This window comes from Colius striatus, chromosome 25, assembly GCF_028858725.1.
Source record: "Colius striatus isolate bColStr4 chromosome 25, bColStr4.1.hap1, whole genome shotgun sequence".
Taxonomy (NCBI): Eukaryota; Metazoa; Chordata; class Aves; order Coliiformes; family Coliidae; genus Colius; species Colius striatus.
This window is the reverse complement of record NC_084783.1, coordinates 4148164-4168303: the sequence shown is the minus strand read 5'-3', so window position 1 is coordinate 4168303 and position 20140 is coordinate 4148164. Positions and strand designations below refer to the sequence as shown.

At 56.7% G+C, this 20140-nt stretch overlaps 1 protein-coding gene across 2 annotated transcripts in view; it reads left to right on the top strand.

The window, feature by feature from the left end:
• MAST3 (microtubule associated serine/threonine kinase 3) overlaps positions 1-19682 on the top strand; it is a 30439-nt gene extending 10757 nt beyond the window's left edge. For both annotated transcript variants that reach the window (XM_062015038.1, XM_062015037.1), the window contains 26 exons: positions 3691-3779; positions 4021-4093; positions 4261-4281; positions 5287-5365; positions 6294-6451; positions 8197-8272; positions 8657-8866; positions 9596-9697; positions 9866-9998; positions 10510-10577; positions 10938-11023; positions 11756-11964; positions 12303-12441; positions 12633-12765; positions 12873-13038; positions 13317-13418; positions 13667-13789; positions 14109-14218; positions 14333-14478; positions 14640-14872; positions 14964-15164; positions 15245-15471; positions 15581-15703; positions 15845-15981; positions 16184-16365; positions 16452-19682. In XM_062015038.1, coding sequence (XP_061871022.1) covers positions 3691-3779; positions 4021-4093; positions 4261-4281; positions 5287-5365; positions 6294-6451; positions 8197-8272; positions 8657-8866; positions 9596-9697; positions 9866-9998; positions 10510-10577; positions 10938-11023; positions 11756-11964; positions 12303-12441; positions 12633-12765; positions 12873-13038; positions 13317-13418; positions 13667-13789; positions 14109-14218; positions 14333-14478; positions 14640-14872; positions 14964-15164; positions 15245-15471; positions 15581-15703; positions 15845-15981; positions 16184-16365; positions 16452-17485 — 4360 coding nt within the window. In that variant the 3' untranslated portion in view covers positions 17486-19682. The remainder of the gene's footprint in view (positions 1-3690; positions 3780-4020; positions 4094-4260; positions 4282-5286; positions 5366-6293; positions 6452-8196; positions 8273-8656; positions 8867-9595; positions 9698-9865; positions 9999-10509; positions 10578-10937; positions 11024-11755; positions 11965-12302; positions 12442-12632; positions 12766-12872; positions 13039-13316; positions 13419-13666; positions 13790-14108; positions 14219-14332; positions 14479-14639; positions 14873-14963; positions 15165-15244; positions 15472-15580; positions 15704-15844; positions 15982-16183; positions 16366-16451) is intronic.
• Positions 19683-20140: the final 458 nt, after the last annotated feature.

Genomic DNA, 20140 nt, shown 5'->3' with positions numbered 1-20140 from the left:
ACCATGCCATGCTGTGCAGTGCCATGCCATACCATGCCATGCTGTACTGTGCTGTGCCGTGCAGTGCCATGCCATACCATGCCATGCTGTACTGTGCTGTGCCGTGCCATACCATACCATGCCATGCTGTGCTGTGCCATGCCATACCATGCCATGCTGTGCTGTGCCGTGCCATACCATGCCATGCTGTGCTGTGCCGTGCCATGCCATACCATGCCATGCCGTGCCAAGGCTGGGTGCTGGCAGACAGTGGGAGAAGCCAGTTCCTGCTCACAGGCAGCCTGGGGACGGGTGACACATTCTTCTGCTCCAGGCTCGGGGTCACAGCGGCTGTCACCCACTTTGCGTGTCCTTTGCCGGCAGCGCTGGATGGCAGCGGCAGCGCCGAGGCAGCCTCAGCGTGAGCAGCAGGGGAAGTGCTGACAGCGATTTTCCACTCCATTTTTGGTACCAAATGTGCAACTAGATGATGGAGGCAGAGAAAGCAACAGCCCTGGCTCCCACTTCCAGAGCTCAGCAGCTCATCTGTAGCCTGAGGCTTGTTTCCAGGCTGAGGTTTCCGTGCCATGAGGGATGGGAAGCAGCTGTAGATGATGCATCAGGCCAAGGGGGGTTGAAGTGGTGCAAGATGGTTTGCGGAGCCCAGGGCGGAGCGGGAGGAAACAGGAAACGTCGGCCTCTCTCTGTGTCACCATTACTGGAACTTGCTGCAGTAGAGGTTTGTTTTCACTTCCAAAATGAAACTGAGCAAGCAGGAGGGAGCACCGTGTCCCCTGGGATGTGCCCCCTCCCTCCCCTGCAACACACAGATGCCTGTTCACCCTGGTCTGAATGGGGAAGCAGAAGAGAGCTGTGTGCTCTCTGCAGCCCTGCTGGCTATAACCCTCTGCTCCTGCTGCCTCAGTGTCACAGCAGCTTTCTCACAGTGCCTGTTTCCCATCCGGCACACAGAGCCACCAGCAGCAGAGCCTGTGGTTTGCTCTTGCTCCAGGGCTGGGTGCTGGGCTGTGACTGTGCAGCTGTGGGTGCTGCAATTGGGGTTCAAGCCTGGTTTTAAGCAAGAAAAGCAAACGAGGGGCCAGGCAGGGGCAGGAAGGGTGAATGGTTGGGGTGGGGGTGTTCTGCCTCCCCCTCAGCATCTCAGCTCAGCTCCCAGGCTAAGCAGGAGGCTCTGAGCCCTCTGAAGTCGCTGCAGCTCCAGGTGAGCTCAGGGTGGTCAGGGGTTGCATATCCCAGGGGGGCACTCAGAGATCCCTCATCCTGGGTGCAGGGAGACTACAGCCACGTTTGGGGGGTTCTCAAGCAGTCTCCTCCATCACTGGCTTGGCAAAGATATTCACTCTCAAGCAGAAGAGTTGGGGCTCCCAGTTACAGGGTAGGAGCAGGAGAAGCCCTGGGTTGGGGGGTGGGTGGGGAGGTGATGAGGTGATGGGTGTCACATGCAGAGCTTTGACCACACATCACCAAACACTGTCCTTCACACCCCAGATCCTGCATCTGCCGCTGGGTTTGGGATGCAGGGAGAATCCCTCTGCTCCAGGTTCATCCTCTGGGTGTTGTGGGTATATCTGGCCACGATGTGATGTCAAACAATGGCCATTAATTAGTGGCATCCCTCTGGGTTCCCGTTCCCAGCCTGGCGAGGAAATTCAGTGTCACCTTTGCACAATCTGCAGCCCAAGGAAGCTCAAGTAGAGGAAGGGGAAGACTGTCCTTGTGCTTGAGCTTCTGCTCTGTGCTGTGGATATCTGCAGTTCCTTCTTGGCAGAGTGAAAGAGAACTGAAATGAGATCATTGTCTTTTAAATGAGGTCAAAATGGGCTGAGTGAGGTTGCAAAATCCCCATGGGCAGGTGGGCTTTTCAAGGCTGGGCCATGCTTGCACAGCAGCCTTGGGCTCAGGGCTTGGAGAAGGGCTGAAAGGAAAAGAGAAATCCCTTCAGGAAGGATTGAAATCTTGTGAGTTGGGAAGGTGGGAATGGAGATGGGGATGTGGAGACCCAGTGTTTGTGGCCTTTTGGTTGGTTGGAAGTAGCTCTGCCTGGATGTGGTACCAGGATGGGAGTTTGGGGATTTGCTGGGGAGCAGCTCTGCAGAGACAGACCTGGGAATCCTGATTGATAATAAACTAAACATGAGCCCTCGTGGCCAAGAGCCAATGGCAGCCTGGGGGCATCAAGCAGAATGTGGGCAGCAGGGCAAGGGAGGTTCTGCTCCCCCTCTGCTCTGCCCTGGGGAGGATACTGAGGGGGGAGCTCATGAATACTGACAAATATCTCAGTGGTGGGTGTCAGGAGGTTGGGGCAGCTCTTTTTTTCTATGGTATCCAGCAACAGGACAAGGGGTGATGGGATGAAGCTGCCACACAAACAGTTCCATTGAAACATAAGAAAAACTGTTTGAGTGTTTGAGTGAGGGAGCCCTGGCCCAGGCTGCCCAGGGAGGGTGTGGAGGCTCCTTCCTTGGAGCTCTTCAAAACCCACCTGGACACGTTCCTGTGTGACCTGATCTAGGTGGGAGCTGCTTCTGCAGGAGGGTTGGACTGGATGAGCTCTGAAGGTCCCTTCCAACCCCCACCATGCTGTGACTCTGTGATATGTTGCTCCTAAGGGTCTGGCATATGTGGAACTGAACATGGGGCTGTGGCCACCTCTCAGTGTTTGAGTGAAGGAGCCCTGGCCCAGGCTGCCCAGGGAGGGTGTGGAGGCTCCTTCCTTGGAGGGCTTCAAGACCCCCCTGGACACGTTCCTGTGTGACCTAATCTAGGTGGGACCTGCTTGAGCAGGGAGTTGGACTGGATGAGCTCTGAAGGTCCCTTCCAACCCCCACCATTCTGTGACTATGATTCAGGGTGTCAGTGCCATCAGTGTGCACCTACACATGGTGCTGTTTTTCATCTGGCACCAGCAGCTTCTCCTGTGGCTGAGACACGTCTCTGCCAGGGCATAGGAAACGCCCAGTGACAGCCCAAAGTCTCACTGCGTTGGGGACCAACAGTCCTCCCTGCTCTGACCTGGAGACCACCAAGTGTAGGGAGGTTTATAGGAACTGGGGGGCCTTTTCTACGCGATGGAGCAGGTCAGATGGTGGCCTGAAGCCACTTGGCATTTCCATCACTTCCTCCTTTTACATCCCTTTTTCTATTCCTACCCTCGGTGCCTTGCCCAAGAGGCTGCCTGCCTCTGCCCTCCCCAGCCAGCCAAAACCAGAAGTGGGACCTCAACAAGATGCTTCATCGTTAAAAATAACCCCCTCAGCTCGTCTGAGGCAGCGGTGAACCAGGGGATGGGTCTTACCTGGGGCGGGAGATCCGGAATCGATGGGGCGCTGGCAGCTGTGTCCCTGGCACGGGGCAGGACAAGGGGTGATGGGATGAAGCTGGAACACAAACAGTTGCATTGAAACATAAGGAAAAACTGTTTCAAGGTGAGGTGATGGAGCCCTGGCCCAGGCTGCCCAGGGAGGGTGCGGAGGCTCCTTCCTTGGAGGGCTTCAAAACCCACCTGGACACGTTCCTGTGTGACCTGATCTAGGTGGAACCTGCTTTAGCAGGGGGGTTGGGCTGGATGAGCTCTAGAGTTCCCTTCCAACCCCCACCATGCTGTGATTCTATCATCACATACAAGCAGGCCTGGTATGCCTGAGCCCAGCCAGCCCCTGCCCAATTAATTCCCTTTTTTTCCTTCCCCAGTTGCCGAAGCAGCAATAGGAAGAGTTTAGTGGTGGGCACCCCCTCCCCGACCCTCTCACGACCTCTCTCTCCACTCTCTGTGCCAACAGGTAAGGGATGACCTAAGGGATGGGTTGAGCATCTGCCCAAATTACCTGAATGTTTTGGAGGGCGTCCCTTCTGCTCCTGCAGCACCTTGCTAGTAGCAGTGAGCTGACTGCTGGCCGTGGGTGCCTTTTCCAGGGGGGAATAGCTTGGGAAGTGATTTATCCCCTGAAGGAGCAGCCCACAGCCCCTCAGGCGTTGTGCTGGGGTGGTTATCTGATGACTTTTCCCCTTTCCCACCACCAGCTGGGAGCAGCCCCTTGGACAGCCCACGCAACTTCTCTGCCAGCACCTCCATCAACTTCCCCTTCGCTCGCAGGTGAGCTCCCACCCTCCCTCCCAGACCATTCCTATTCCCTGATCATGCCAGTCCCCCAGCTGGGACTGTTCTCTTGGTTCAAGGGATTTGTTTTGACTGTTTTTCTCTTCTTTTGACTTTTTTTTGGCTGTTTGCTCTGCTCTGACCTGTGTCTCCCACCCCCCCAGCCATGCTCCTCGGACTGACAGGTGAGCACTGGGCATGGGCTGTGTCTGGGGGAGGTCTCTGCTTGCATTGGCAAGGGTGTGCAACCCTAGGAGGGAGATTTTGCTCTGGGACTGGGCTCCCTACAGCTCCAGGAGCAGAAATATCCCTGTTCTCATCACACTGTCCCCAGCCACGAGCTCAGCCCTGCTCTGGGTGATGCAGTGGATGGGTCCCTGCAGCCCCTTCCCCAGCCCGTGCCACTGAGATGCAGACACCAAAATCCTGCTTAACTGATTAATTAATTGCACACACCCAGGGGCAGAACAGCTGGTTTGAACCCATCCATAGTCAGATGGAAAAAAGCTGGAGGCTATTGGATGGTTTTCAGGCTTGTAACAATGACCAGCCCAGCTGCAGGGCCGGGCTTTGCTGGCAGCGAGGACACACGCCGGTGCCGGCTCCGGATCCGGCTGCTTGCCAGCTTCTGCTGTCCTTGACCCCACAGGGGAAGCAGCAGCAGGAGGTGAAGGGCCTCATCTTGACCTGGACATTGCCCTATCCTTTAGAAACATCTCCAAGAGGAAGCACTTGCCTACGTAGGAGCAGTTGCCTTCCTGTTTATAGCCGGGCTCTGCTCCGTGGCGCCTGTTGTCTCAGGATGGCTCTGTAGGGATCCTGATTTCTCACAGAACAAAGTCCCAGAAGGCTGAATTTTGTTCTAATTAAAAATCAGATTCTTGTGGGATTTGGATATTTTTCTGTCTGGAACAGATTTGCCACCTGACACAGCCCCAAGTGCTGTCCCTCTATGGGGACCCTGCTCACTGTCACTGTCCCCTGCGTGCCAGGGCTGCAGAGCAGTCCCACTCCTCTGCAAACCCTTCTTACATCACTCAGTTTCAGTCCATTCTGAGAAGAGTTGTCAGGGCTTTGTTATTCAAGCCAAACCTGTATCCTCCTCCCCATCCTTATTGCCCTGATGTTATTTATTTGCATGTAGATGTTGGTTTTTTACCTGTGTGTGATAGACACGTTTGGATTTGCAGGGCTGATGGCAGAAGGTGGTCACTGGCTTCGCTACCCTCCTCTGGCTATGGGACCAACACCCCCAGCTCCACTGTCTCGGTAACATTTGCTTTCTCATGGCAGCAGGCAAGAAGAACCCAAACCCCTTGATTTTTGGTGGAATGCCTCCTGAGCCCCACAGCATCAGTTCCTAGGCAGCCCCTCTGTTCCTAGAGGACCACGTGCTTTGGCTGCATCCTGCTTTCCAAATGTGCTTTTAAGAAAGCAGTAGAGATTGGCCAAAGACTTGCAGCATCCCTGGACATTCCAGCATCCCTGCACATCCTGGCCATGCAGGGGGCTGGCAGCAGCTGCCTGGGATGCTGTGGGTACAAGGATGGGGCCCAGCAGAGATGGAGGGGTTTGGGGTGGGAGTGAGCAGCACAGACCTTGGAGCATCTTCTCTATGAGGAAAGGCTGTGGGACCTGGGGCTGTTTAGTCTGGAGAAGAGGAGGCTGAGGGGGGATCTCATTAATACAAGTATTTAAAAGGTGGATGTCAAGGGGTTGGGGCAGCACTTGTTTCTCTAGCATCTAGTGGCAGGACAAGGGGTGATGGACAAAAGCTGGAACACAAAATGTTCCACTTAAACATAAGGAAAAACTACTTTACTGTAAAGGTGAGGGAGCCCTGGCCCAGGCTGCCCAGCGAGGGTGTGGAGGCTCCTTCTTGGGAGATATCCAAGCCCTCCTGGAGAGGTTCCTACACCCCCTGATCTTGGTGCAACCTGCTTTAGGATGACCTAGGAAGGATGACCTTCAGAGGTCCCTTCCAACCCCCACTGTGCTGTGACTCTGTGACCTCCCTGTGCTGACCTTACCATCTGTGTTTCGTGTTACTGAGCACAGAGCTGCTGCCCATCCATGTTTCCAGCTTCCTAAGAGGCTCTAAGGAACATTTTCCTCACGGTCTTACTGCTTTTCCACTCCACTGCTGGGAAGTACAGCTGCATCCCCTGATTGCCAGCACGCATCTCTCTCTTTGCAGTCGTCCTCGTCCTCCCAGGAGCGGCTGCACCAGCTGCCGTACCAGCCCACCCCCGACGAGCTGCATTTCCTTTCTAAGCACTTCCGCAGCACGGAGAGCGTCACGGATGAGGAGGGGAGGCACTCGCCCTGCCTGCGCCCGCGCTCCCGCAGCCTCAGGTACGGCAACCACATCCTCTGCCCCCTCCTGAGCTGGTCCTGACATCACAGAACCGTCACAGTTGGGAAAGACCTTTAAGATCATCGAGTCCAACCACTCAGCTCACCCTGCCAAGCCCATCACTAAACCTCATCCCTCAGCGCCTCATCTGTGCCTCTGAATGTCTCCAGGGCTGGGGACTCCCCCACCTCCCTGGGCAGCCTGTACCAGTGCTTAACAACCCTCTCAGGGAAAGAGTTCTCCCTCAGCTCCAATCTAAACCTTCCCTAGTGCAACTTGAGCCCATTCCCTCATGTCCCATCATTACTGGAGAGAAGAGACCGACCCCCACCTCACTACAACTCCCTTCCAGGTAGCTGCAGAGAGTGCTCATGTCTCAGCCTCCTCTTCTCTAGGTTAAACATCCCCAGCTCCCTCAGCCACTCCTCATAAGAAGTCCTCAAAAAGGAGAGAGGAGCATTTGTGGTCTAAGCATCTGAAGAGAAAATTAAAGTAACTGTGACAGAAGCACCATCTTTGTAGCACAGCAGCTTGCTCAGCTGTGCAGAGGTGTCAGTACAGTGGGCCCCAGTGTGAACCAGTGACATTTGTGAAGTACCAGCCAGCCTCAAACACTCACTTGCAAAATGTTTTCTTTAGCATCTGTTGATCAGAAGCAGCTGCTTCCCCCCAGGCTTCTTGGACGAGAGGAAGGTGTCCTGAGGGGCAGATGGTCAGCAGAGACTGCTCATGTCTCCTCTCAGCCTCCTTTTCTCCAGGCTGAACATCCCCAGCTCCCTCAGCTGCTCCCCATCAGACCTGTTCTCCAGACCCTTCCCCAGCTTTGTTGCCCATCTGTGGACATGCTCCAGCCCCTCAATGTCCTTCTTGTAGTGAGAGGCCCAGAACTGGTCACAGTATTCAAGCTGCAGCCTCACAATGAGACAATCCCTGCCCTAGGCACGCTGGCCACACTATATCTGATCCAAGCCAGGTTGCCATTGGCCTTCTTGGCCATCTGGACACACTGCTGGCTCATGTTCAGCTGGCTGTCCATTAACATCCCCAAGTCTTTTTCTGCCTGACAGCTTTCTAGCCCCTCTGCCCCAAACCTGTATCATTGCCTGGGGGTTCTTGTGGCCCAAGTGCAGCACCTGGCTCTTGGCCTTGTTGAACCTGCCCTATCTCTGAAAATGTTCAAAGGCAGGTTGGATGGGGCTCTGAGCAACCTGATCTAGTGGAAGGTGTCCCTTCTCACTACAGGGGCTGGACTTAGATGGCCTTTAAAGGTCTCTTGCACCCCAGACCATTCCATGAGTCTATGATTCTGTGCTCCTAAGCTTCATGCTTTGGGACATTAAGATTTGGTTCTCAGCATCTTCTCATCTGTCAGGATGTGGCAAAAAGGGCAATGATGGCAAGAAACTGTGGGATCCAGAGGAAGGAAAGGATGAGCTCACTCTTCAAAGCCAAGTGACTGATGCACCAGCCTCTCAGCTCTGGATTTAAAGTGACTTGAGTTTGGAGACCTGGTTCTGCTGGAGGTTAACCTCCTCTGGACTAGGTGCCAAGGACCTCCATGCATGGTGGGAGAGATGCTGCTGGAAATGTTGCCCTGAGATTAGTGGCTCCACTCAGATGAGCTTTAACCACTTGGGATTGGGAGTTAGGAGGAAGGAACAAATTGTTCTCCAGGAGTAGTAGCTATTTGCATAGATGTAAATGACTTGGAGCTTGTAACACAACTGGTTTCCTCCCTCTGCAGCCCTGGACGGACGAGTGGAACGTTTGATAATGAGGTTGTGATGATGAACCATGTCTACAAGGAGAGGTTCCCCAAGGTAACTGCTGGGACTGGGGAGGATGAGCACATTAGTGCCTCTGCAGCACCCTCACAGCTTCTTCTCCAGCAAAACCTCCTGTCCATGCTGGAATATAGAGTGCCTGGGTAGATTTATCAGGGGGGTGTTGGAGGACACTGGAGATGTGGTCATGAACTGGGGAGGCAGGGACCTGTGTGTCTGCACCATCACACATGCAGGCAGAGATCTCTGGAGACTTTGGTGGAGCTCTTCCAGCCTTCTGAGAGCTGAGTCCCAGGTGGGGCCAGGATGTGCATGTGGATATTGGAGCTGCAGGAGTGGTAGTGTGAGATCCTGGCAGGCCAAACCAGCATGGCATGGGGGCACGTGTTCCCAGACATCACCACCTGCTCTGCCTTGTAGGCCACAGCCCAGATGGAAGAGCGTCTGCAGGACACCATCACAAACTTCTCTCCAAGCAGCACTCTGCCACTGGCAGATGGGGTGCTGGGCTTCATCCACCACCAGATCATCGAGCTGGCCCGTGACTGCCTGGCAAAGTCCCAGGGAGCTCTCATCACCTCCCGCTACTTCATGGAGCTGCAGGAAAAACTGGAGAAGATGCTCCGAGACGTGAGTAGGATGCAGCAGGATGAGCAGGAGCCAGCAACGGGCCCTCGTGGGCAAGAGGCCAATGGCATCCTGGGGTGGGTTAGAAGGGCTGTGGGCAGTAGGTCAGAGAGGTTCTGCTCCCCCTCTGCTCTGCCCTTGTGAGACCACGTCTGGAATAGTGTGTCCAGTTCTGGGCCCCTCAGTTGCAGAAGGACAGGGAGCTGCTGGAGAGAGTTCAGTGCAGGGCCACAGAGATGCTGGAGTGGAGCATCTGCCTTGTGATGAAAGGCTGAGGGAGCTGGGGCTCTGCAGCTTGGAGAGGAGACTGAGGGGTGAGCTCATTCATGGTTACAAATGCATCAAGGGTGGGTGTGAGGAGGCTGGAGCCAGGCTGTGCTCAGGAATGGCCAGTGACAGAACAAGGGGCAACGGGGACAAGCTGGAACAGAAGAGGTTCCAAAGAAATACAAGGCAGAATTTGTTCCCTGTTGAGGTGAGGGAGCACTGGCAGGGGCTGCCCAGATGGGCTGTGGAGGCTCCTTCTCTGGAGACACTGAAACCCAGCTGGATGAGTTCCTGTGTGCCCTGCTCTAGGTGCTGCTCTGGCAGGGGGGCTGCACTGGATGAGCTTTCCAGGTCCCTTCCAAACCTTAAGATCCTGTGATTCTGTGGGATTCTGTGGGATTCCCTGCCTGCTGCCATCTCCTGAGTCCACTGACAGACGCCTGGCTTCTGTCTCCTCTCCGGCAGGCTCAGGAGCGTTCGGAGAGCGAGGAGGTAAAGTTCATCGACCAGCTGGTGAGGAAGCTGCTCATCATCATCTCCCGTCCTGCTCGCCTTCTAGAGTGCCTGGTAAGACATGGCAGCTCTTGATGTGTCTTGTCTTTCACAGTCTGTGGCCTCAAAGCCTCCTCTCCATGTGGGCATGGGCTGTGAAAGACAAGGTGTCTTCTCACCAGCTTGACTGGTCTGACTTTGCAAAGTCTCACTCCTCGACTGTGTTTGGTTTTCCCCATGCAGGAGTTTGACCCAGAGGAATTTTACCATCTCCTGGAAGCTGCAGAAGGACATGCCAAAGTTGGCCAGGGAATAAAGACTGATATTCCCCGATACATCATCAGCCAGCTGGGACTCGTCAAGGACCCACTGGAGGGTAGGGAACCACTTGGGTTTGTGGCCCTGAGGTCTCCATCAGGATGTGGGCTTCCAGTTTGGCCACTGGCAAGCATGAATGAGCACTGGGAGGTGGCAGGGGAACCATCAGAGCTGAGCTGGTATCATGGGATGGGTCACAGCAGGACCAGAACCGTGTCCAAGTCTCCTGGCTGACCCCACATCCCTTGTTATTGCTCCCAACACGTTCCACAAAGCAGATTAAGCTCAAGAACTCCTAATCCATAGGAAGCCTCAGCCTTGCTGGGGGGGAAGCATAATCCCCAAAGAACATGGGAACAACTATGGGAAAAAAGAGAATTATATAAATGTTTAACCTTGTGTTGAGCCTCTTAACGCTGTGACCTGAATTTCTGTGTGCGAGCTCGAGCAAAGCGTGTGGCTAAAATCCCCACAGCATCTCTGAGTCTGGAGGGAGACTGGCTGGTGGGGGGGTTATTTTGGTGAGGATTGAGCATGAAGAAGGTGAAAACCATCCCTGTCTTCTGCAGAAATGGTCCAGCTGGATCACTTTGACAGTGGGAACACCATCACGCCAGAGAACGATGATGCCTGTGAGGTGAGCACGGTCCCACCTGCCTGTCCCACCTGCTGCCTCCAACTTCATCCTCCCTCACCCCACACCAAAGCTCCTTGCAGCAGCTCCTCCTGGAGATGTTCATTTGGGTTGTCCCAAAGGGTGACTGCTGTATTCAAATGTAATATAGTCCCTCATCTTTCTTTTTGAGTGGACAGAGCTGAGCACACTCTTGATCTGCAAAGTATCCTTGTCTTCTGGTTTGGGGTTTGTGGCTGGAGAGGGCTCAGGGAGAGATGTCCTCTGGCAGTGGGGATGTGTGATGGTGCTTGGTGAATTCCCACCTGCACTCAGAGCACTGGCACACTGAGAGATGTTTAAAACCCTTTTTGTCTCCTTCAGAGCCAACCTTTGGCCATAGTTCCTCGGAGGAAGCCCTGTGAAGGGGATTTTGAGACCATCAAGCTGATCAGCAATGGGGCTTATGGGTGAGTTGGGAATTTCCTCCCACATTTCCCCATCTGTAAATGACTCCAAAGTGCTCCCTGTCTGAGCCCCGTGGTGCTGTGTGGTCAGTCCTGGTGATTGGAGGACATAGAATCACAGAATGGTGGGGTTTGGAAGGGACCGTTAGAGACCATCTAGTACAAACCCTTTGCCAAAGCAGGTTCACCTAGACCAGGTCACACAGGAATGTGTCCAGGTGGGTTTTGAAGCCCTCCAAGGAAGGAGTCTCCACACCCTCCCTGGGCAGCCTGGGCCAGGACTCCCTCACTCAAACACTGAAACAGTTTTTCCTTATGTTTCAATGGAACTGTTTGTGTTGCAGCTTCATCCCATCAGCCCTTGTCCTGACAGTGGATACCATTGAAAAAAAATGCTGCCCCAACCTCCTGACACCCACCATTTATATACTTATAAGTATTAGTGAGATCCCTCTTCAATCTCCTCCTGACTGAACAGCCCCAGGGCCCACAGCCTTTCCTCAAAAGGGAGATGCTCCAGTCCCCTCAGTATCTTGGTGTCCCTGCACTGGCCTCTCTCCAGCAGTTCCCTGTCCCTCTGGAGCTGGGAAGCCCAGAAGTGGACACAGGACTCCAGATGAGGCCTCAGCAGGGCAGAGTAGAGGGGGAGGAGAACCTCCCTCAACCTGCTGGCCACACTCTTCTTGATGCAAGAGTGGCCACATTTGCAGGTGCTGCCATTCTGCTGTCTCCTAGGGCCGTGTTCCTGGTGAGGCACAGGGAGAGTCGGCAGCGTTTCGCCTTGAAGAAAATCAACAAGCAGAATCTCATCCTGAGGAACCAGATCCAGCAGGTGTTTGTGGAGAGGGACATCCTCACCTTCGCAGAGAACCCCTTCGTGGTCAGCATGTTCTGCTCCTTCGAGACGAAGCGACACCTCTGCATGGTGATGGAGTATGTGGAAGGTGAGGAGGGGGTTCTGGGCTGGATGATGCAGTGAGGAGAGGAGGATGTCAATGTCTGAGCATCAAGGACACCACTCGGACATCTTCTGCCCTGCTTTGCTCCAGAGGGAAGCACAAGGAGATGCTTTTGTGATCCTGAGTGTCAACTTGATGAAGGTGGTGCCCTTGCTCACTGAGGAGGGTGCTTGTACCCCATGCCTGGGGATCAACGCTGCTCCGAGCAGGGACGGGAGGGTCTATCTGGGAACCTTCTTGGCAGGAGAGGCAGCGCAGCCCTGCCTGCTGACCTCCTGCATTGTCTGAGCCCCCTGTGCTCAGCAGGACCTGTGTCCCCACAGGGGGGGATTGTGCCACTTTGCTGAAGAACATGGGCCCGCTGCCCGTCGACATGGCCAAGATGTACTTTGCTGAGACTGTTCTGGCGCTGGAGTATCTCCACAACTATGGCATCGTCCACCGAGACCTCAAACCTGACAAGTAAGGACATGGGTCAGATCTGAGTGGATGGGAAAGGGAAAGGAGCTGATCCAAGCCAAGGAGATGAGGCAGAATGAAGTAATGGGTTTTGTTGCCCAAAGACATGGTTCTGTGCTGGGGTCTACCTGATCCTGCCCAGGTCTTCCTAGAAGCAAACAGCATTGTTGAAGGGTGCCTGTCTTCTCTTGCAGTTTGCTCATCACCTCCATGGGCCACATAAAGCTGACAGACTTTGGTCTGTCAAAAATCGGCTTGATGAACATGACCACGAACCTCTACGAAGGGCACATGGAGAAGGACACTCGGGAGTTCATGGACAAGCAGGTACATGGTCCTGCTCCACTTGGCTGATCTGCCATTGCTGGGGACCAGGATAGCTTCAGGGCTTATTCAGGTCATTGCAAAGGTGTCAGCCACTGCTTCCCACCCAGGTGTGTGGCACTCCGGAGTACATCGCCCCCGAAGTCATCCTCATCCAGGGCTATGGGAAGCCAGTCGACTGGTGGGCCATGGGCATCATCCTCTACGAGTTCCTGGTGGGCTGCGTCCCCTTCTTTGGAGACACCCCCGAGGAGCTCTTCGGACAGGTCATCAGTGGTGAGTGGCAGTGGCAGCTTTGCTCCTCAGTTCTCTCTTCCCAGCAGTCATGGCTCATCCTTAACACGTGGAGAGCTTCTTCCCTTCATTTCACACTCGACTGGAGGCTCCTCAAGCTCTGATTTCCCAGTTTGAGAGGATGCTTTCATCTACTGACGCTCCTGGGGGACTTTCCTCTTGCCCAGAAGTGACTTCTCCTGCGACCTCACATCATCACAGCCCCCCTCACGTCCAAGCTCTTGCAGCCACTCCAAACCCTTTTTCCTTTTCCCTTGCAGATGAAATTATGTGGCCAGAAGGGGACGAGGCTCTTCCCGCAGACGCCCAGGACCTGATCACACGCTTGCTGAGACAGTGTCCCCTCGAGCGCCTGGGCACCGGTACGGGGGTGACCTGGCACCCCAATGCAGACCAAGCCTGCGTGGCATTGAAACCAAAGTGTGTCCTGCTGCTCTGAGGATGCTCAGAGGAGGTCCCCTGCTCGGGGCTCACCCTGGGAAGGCAGCACAGGGCTCCAGTCCATCCTGGTTTTGCTGTGCATGGAGGAGAGGCTGTGCTGTTTGGGGTGGGAGGGGGAGCAGGCTGGACCCTGCCTCGTCCCCCTGACACGGGTTTCTGTGCCTGGCAGGGGGAGCGCATGAGGTGAAGCACCATTCCTTCTTCCTCCACCTGGACTGGAACGGGCTGCTGCGGCAGAAGGCCGAGTTCATCCCCCAGCTGGAGTCGGAGGATGACACCAGCTACTTTGACAGTGAGACCAAATCCAGCCCCTTTCCCCCTCCCTGCCAATCTGTTATCCCAGCCACAGGTCGAGTGCTTCCACGGGAGATGAAAATCTCCTGGGTGAGGTTGGTCGCACAACCCAAGTCACAAAAGAGATGCAATCCCATTTCCAGGCAGCTCAGCCTTACCAAAAGCCTCACTTTCCCACCCCAAAACACTGCTGGGATTTGGGACAGGGCTGTCAGCTGCTATACAGGTCCCTGTGGGTGCAGGTCCCAGCAGACCTGCAGGACGTGGTGTGTTGCAGGCGGGGTGACAGCCCTACCTGCTCTGGCTCTTGCTTTTAGCTCGCTCCGAGAGGTACCGTCACTTGGATTCTGAGGATGAAGAAACTAATGATGAGGAGTCATCTGTGGAGATTGGGCAGTTCTCCTCCTGCTCCCATCGCTTCAGCAAGGTGCTCCAACCCTTCTAACACCAGGCACTGTGGCCAACACGAGCACCCATGTCCTGGCTGATGCCAGAGCACCTGGGGATTCTGCTCCTTGCTGACAGCTTGTCTCCTCCTCAGGTGTACAGCAGCTCTGAATTCCTGGCAGCTAATTCCAGCCTCAGCCTCTTGTCCTCTGACCGGAGTCACGGCGAGGACAAAGAGGAGCGATGGGACAGGCACTCGGGAGATGAGGACAAGAGCCGGCTGGCAGGCGCAGAGCCCCGGTGCGTGGTGAGATGGGGGATGCAACGCTGCTGAGGGCTAGTGCTGGCACCAAGAGTTGCAGAGGCATCACTGGGACTCGTCTAGGGATGCTGCAGTACCTCAGTGCCACCCCCCTCACCCGTTTGAGGTTGTTCTGAGCCCTCCTGCTCTCCCCACACAGGCTCCGCTCCTGGACGTCCTGCAGCTCCACACCGTACACCTCCCGGCACGAGCGGAGCCGCAGCCCGGCCGCGCTGTCCAGCACCTACAGCCTGGACACCATGCCCAAGTTTGCCTTCTCCTCAGAGGATGAAAGCCCTTGTGTGGCAGCCTCCAAGCCAGAGAGGCCCAAGTTTGTGCTGGGAGACCCTGACGCGGGGACTGGCAGCACGGTGAAGCCGTCGGCGTTATCCGGTGCGTAGGCTGCGGCTGCCGGTGTGAGACGCTCTGGGGTATCGGGTGGCTTCTCCATGTCCCCAAACTCTCCCTCCTTCCCTCTATGCAGCTGATCTTGTCAGCTTGAACCGCATCCGCCTCCGAAGCAACAGCACCGGCACCAAAAACTCGAGTCCCCGGGGCCTGGAGCCAGGCGGGAGCCGTCGGCTGGGCAGCCAGAAGGACGTGCCGGACAGGCAGAGAGCCTCACCGGGCAGCCGCGTCCCCAAGTCCGCCTCTGTCTCAGCCCTGTCCCTCATCATCACGTCAGGTCTGTGTGCTGCACGGTTTATCCTCCTGTACGGCCGTTGCCACGTGGTTTTCCCAAGCTGAGACAGCTTTTGCTTGCAGATGACTTCAGCAGCGGTGCCCTGATGAGCCCCATCTCCCCTCACTCCCTCTCGTCCAACCCCTCTTCCCGGGACTCGTCCCCAAGCCGAGACTCGTCCCTCGCCATTGCCAGCCTGCGGCCCCCCATCATCATCCACAGCTCTGGCAAGAAGTACGGCTTCACCCTGCGAGCCATCCGCGTCTACATGGGGGACAGCGACGTCTACACTGTCCACCATATGGTCTGGGTATGTGACCTGGACCTCAACTGGGGAGAGGACTGGTGGTGCTGAGGGGGAAACCCCAGAAGGAGACTTAGCTTTGTAACCAAATGAAACCTTGTCCTTTGGACTGCAGAGCGTGGAAGAGGGGAGCCCTGCGCAGGAGGCGGGGCTGAGGGCAGGGGATCTCATCACACACGTGAACGGTGAATCCGTCCTGGGTTTGGTTCACCGGGATGTCGTGGAGCTGCTGCTGAAGGTAGGTGACGGGTGCCACGCTGCTCACTGGGACCGGTGCATCAAGCCAGCGGCTCCCTGGCATCACCTCCACCGACAGCTGAGGTGGGAGGTGAGTCAGATTCAGTGCTGAGACTGCAGTGACTCATTTTCCACCCCTCAGAGTGGGAATAAGGTGGCCCTGCGGACCACTGCCCTGGAAAACACCTCCATTAAAATCGGCCCCGCTCGGAAAAACAGCTCCAAGACAAGGATGGCACGGAGGAGTAAGAAGAGCAGGAAAAGGGATGGCCAGGACAGGTGGGTAGAGCCTGGATGGGATAAAGTGGCGTTTGTCCCCGTGTGTGCCATGCCAGGGGGATGCTCTGGCTCTGCCATAACAGGGAGTCCAGCCAGGCCCGGTCCTGCCGGCACCAGCTTGGCAGACTCGGGGTCACCAGCTTTAAGGAGAAGTGGAGACTCTTCCTTTCCCTTCCACCTTTGTTTGTGTCCTTTCCCCCAGGAGAAAATCCCTTTTCAAGAAGATCTCCAAGCAGTCGTCGGTCCTGCACACCAGCCGCAGCTTCTCCTCCGGTCTCCATCACTCGCTGTCCTCCAGCGAGAGCCTCCCGGAGTCCCCCACGCACAGCCTGTCCCCGGGGCCCACGACGCCGTGCCGCAGCCCCGCTCCCGACCTGCCCCCAGGTACCCCAGCCTGCAGCTCTGGGCGTGGTGGGGATGCCAAGCGTCCCCCTGTCCCTCACGGTGACCTGTTTCTCTTTGCGTGGCAGATGCTGTGTCCCCGCAGAGCACTTCTCCCTCCTCCAGCACCCCGACGTCACCCGCCGGCCACGTGCGCCCCAGCTCCCTGCACGGGCTGGCACCCAAACTGGGTGGGCAACGCTACAAAGTGGGACGTCGCAAATCCACCAGCAGCATCCCCCCCTCGCCCCTCGCCTGCACCCCTTCCTCAGCCCAGCGCCCGCCTTCTCCCCAGCGCTCCCCATCCCCGCTCCCAGGCTTCTCCAAAACCCCTCATTCCTTCCAGGGCAAGACCCTGTCTCCCCCCACCATCGTCCGGCAGAGCTCACGGCCCCGCAGCGCCGACTGCCCCCGCTCCCCGCTCCTCAAACGCGTCCAGTCGGCCGAGAAGATCGTCACCATCCTGGCAGAGAAGAAATGTGCCGGCGGCCGCAAGCTGGGGCTGGAGATGCCAGCGATGGATGGGGAGCCCATCGGGGAGGGTGAAATGCTGGTGTACCCCAGCGAGCACGGTTATCACCCCGCCAGCTCCCGGCTTGGCGACAGGCACGACCGGGACCAGGAGATGGTAGTGATGCGGCGCTTGAACCTCTCGGAGCGCCGGGACTCCTTCAAGAAGCAAGAAGCGGTTCAAGAAGTGAGCTTTGATGAGCCGGAGCCGGTGCCAGCCAGCGAGGATGGCGACAAGGGCGAAGGCGGGCAGGGCACGGCTCTGCGGTGCGGCGGCGCTGAGCCCAAGCCCAAGCACAGCCCCGTCCCACAGATCGCGGTGCAGGGCTCCGAGAGCGACGAGCAGGAGCCGGCGGCGGCCGAGTGGGAGTGCCAGGGCTCCTACCCCATCGGCAACGCCGCGCAGCCGGCCGGCAGCGTCCCGTCACCGCGCTGGGATGGCTGTGTGCGCTGGGACCACGGCTCCCGGCAGCACCAGAACTGCGGGGAGACGGCAACTGGCCACCAGCAACCACCACAGCTGCCTGCGGCGCTGCCGGCGCGGGGCCAGGAGCCGGGGGCTCGGCTGCCAGCGCCCCAGGGCAGCGGCTGGAGCGGGGCCGAGCACGCCTGAGCCCCAACACCCGGAGCCGGGGATGGTTCCCACTGCCCACAGCATCCCACCGCCTCCCCAGATAATCCGTGTCCATGAGGTAACCGTCCCCAGAGCCGTTTGGGACGTCGCAGCGGCCGGGCTGGCTGTGCCCCGGCGCTCAGCCTCCCCCGGAGGCGTTTTGTACTCCCCAGAAGATGCTGATATTTTTATAGAGACGTGGGAGCTCTCCCGGCGCGCGGCGTTGCCCCGGCAGGCCCCGACCTTTGTGTACAGACAGGACTGGATGCAAATACTCATTCATTAATTTATTACTTTTTATAAGCTAAAGGGGCAGCGCAGGCTCTGACCCGGCCCCGCAGCGTCTCGCAGCCACACGACACCCCCTTTTCTAACCTTGCAAAGACCCGCTCCCCTCTGCCCACTTTTTAACTGCAGTTTTAGCTGGAAACACCCCAAAGCTCCTGAGAAACCTCCCTCAGGGGAGTAATTGACATATTTAAAATAGATTAAAAACCCCCCAACAAATCTCATGAGGGTCACCAAGGGCAAGGGCAGAGTTCCCCTGCACCTGGGGAGGAACAAGCCCAGCACCAGCACAGGCTGGGGGTGACCTGCTGGGGAGCAGCTCCAGAGGAAGGACCTGGGAGTGCTGGTTGATAATAAACTGACCATGAGCAGCAACGTGCCCCCATGGCCAAGAGCCAATGGCAGCCTGGGGGCAGCAAGGAGAGGGTGGGCAGCAGGCTGAGGGAGGTTCTGCTCTCCCTCTGCTCTGCCCTGCTGAGGCCTCATCTGGAGTCCTGTGGCCAGTTCTGGGCTCCCCAGCTGCAGAGGGACAGGGAACTGCTGGAGAGAGGCCAGTGCAGGGACAACAAGATGCTGAGGGGACTGGAGCATCTTCCTTGTGAGGAAAGGCTGTGGGACCTGGGGCTGTTCAGTCTGGAGAAGAGGAGACTGAGGGGGGAGCTCATGAATATTGACCAATATCTCACTGGTGGGTGTCAGGAGGTTGGGGCAGCACTTGTTTCTGTTGTATCAAGTGACAGGACAAGGGGTGATGGGAATACAGAAAGTTCCACTTAATCATGAGGAAAAACTTTCAGTGTTTGAGTGAGGGAGCCCTGGCCCAGGCTGCCCAGGGAGGGTGTGGAGGCTCCTTCCTTGGAGGGCTTCAAACCCCCCTTGACACATTCCTGTGTGACCTGATCTAGGTGGGAGCTGCTTTAGCAGGGGGTTGGGCTGGACGAGTTCTAAAGCTCTCTCCCAATTCCCCCATGCTGTGATTTGATGAAACCCACAGCAACATCCCCCAGCCACTGGCAGCCCAAGCTGGGAGGCATCAGGCAGATTTTACACTCGTGGTGTGTTGTATGGTGATGCACAGTTCGCTTTATGAGCCTACAGCGGCTGTAAAGGCTGATGTTGAAGCCTTTTGGAGCCACTCGGCTCCATCAGCTCTTCCAAGTGGGAAAAGCAGAGACCTCCCCACAGGGTTTAACAATTGGATGTGAATATTAATGGCATCTTTATGGTCTGTTCTCACTCTGTGCATTTCTTCTGCCCCTGCATCCCATGGGGTTCCTTACAGACAGCCAGAAAAAGCCAAGATTCCATTTTCTTCTCAAAACCCCAACCCAGCGAGTGCCTGTGCTGCTGCTTCAGCTCTAACTTGGAGATTTCAACCTCCCCTCTCCCCCCACCTCACTTTTTATCCAACAACCTCCAGCTCAGCCCATCATTTCCCCCCCATTTCTACTCTTTTCTATGACAGCGACGTTGCCATTTGATAACGCACAGACCAGCTCTTCCCCCGTCCCCCAGCCCCGCCGTGGTTCGCTGTCCCGGTGCTTTGAGCACCACGCTGGCGATGCTGGGCCCTTCCCTGCTTTGCGTGTGTGTGTGTGTGTGTGTGTGTGTGTGTGTGTGTGAGTGTGGTTTATGCCAGGCTCCACATCTTGCTTCTCCCACTGTTAAACCAGCGCCAGAGCTCCTTGGTGTTTCCTTTGCTTCTTCCTCCACCGTCTGGATGAAGGTGTTGGGGTTTAGGGGGGCACTCTGGCACCCCCTGCCCACTGGCACTGCAGGAAGGGGGGCTCAGCTGTGTGCTGGGGGAGTGGATATGGTGTTAAAGCCAAGGGGCCTGTGTCCTGCCCAGCACCCGCCTCTGTTCTGACCTTCAGGAAGGTTTATGTTGTATTAAAGTTGTTCCTGGTGACGAGGCACAGCTCGTGGTGTCTGTAGGGGTGGGCAGATTTGGCACTGTGGGCACCGGAGTGTGGCTGGGCAGGGAGCACCCGCTGCATGGGGTGATGGCGAAGGGTAACTGGGGCCTGGCTGGGGCTGGTGGGTGCTGGAGGTGCCCTGGCACAGCCCAGAGGGCTGGAGGCATGTGGCCCTGCCAGCAGCATGGCTGGCATCGAGCCTGGCTCCAGCCATGGCCTGCACTGCAGGTGCCTGGTACAGCACCTGGTGCCCAACACGGTGCCTGGTGCATCCCCCATTGTCTGCAGTGCCCAGTGCCCAATGCAGTGCCCTGTGTCCACGGCCCTTCCTGCCCAATGCAGTGCCCAGTGCAAGGTCTCCTGCCTGGGCCATGCCCGGTGCAGTCTCGGTGCTTGGTTCAGTGCCCACTACCGTCTCCAATGCTTGGTGCTGCCCTGATGCTGTGCCCCA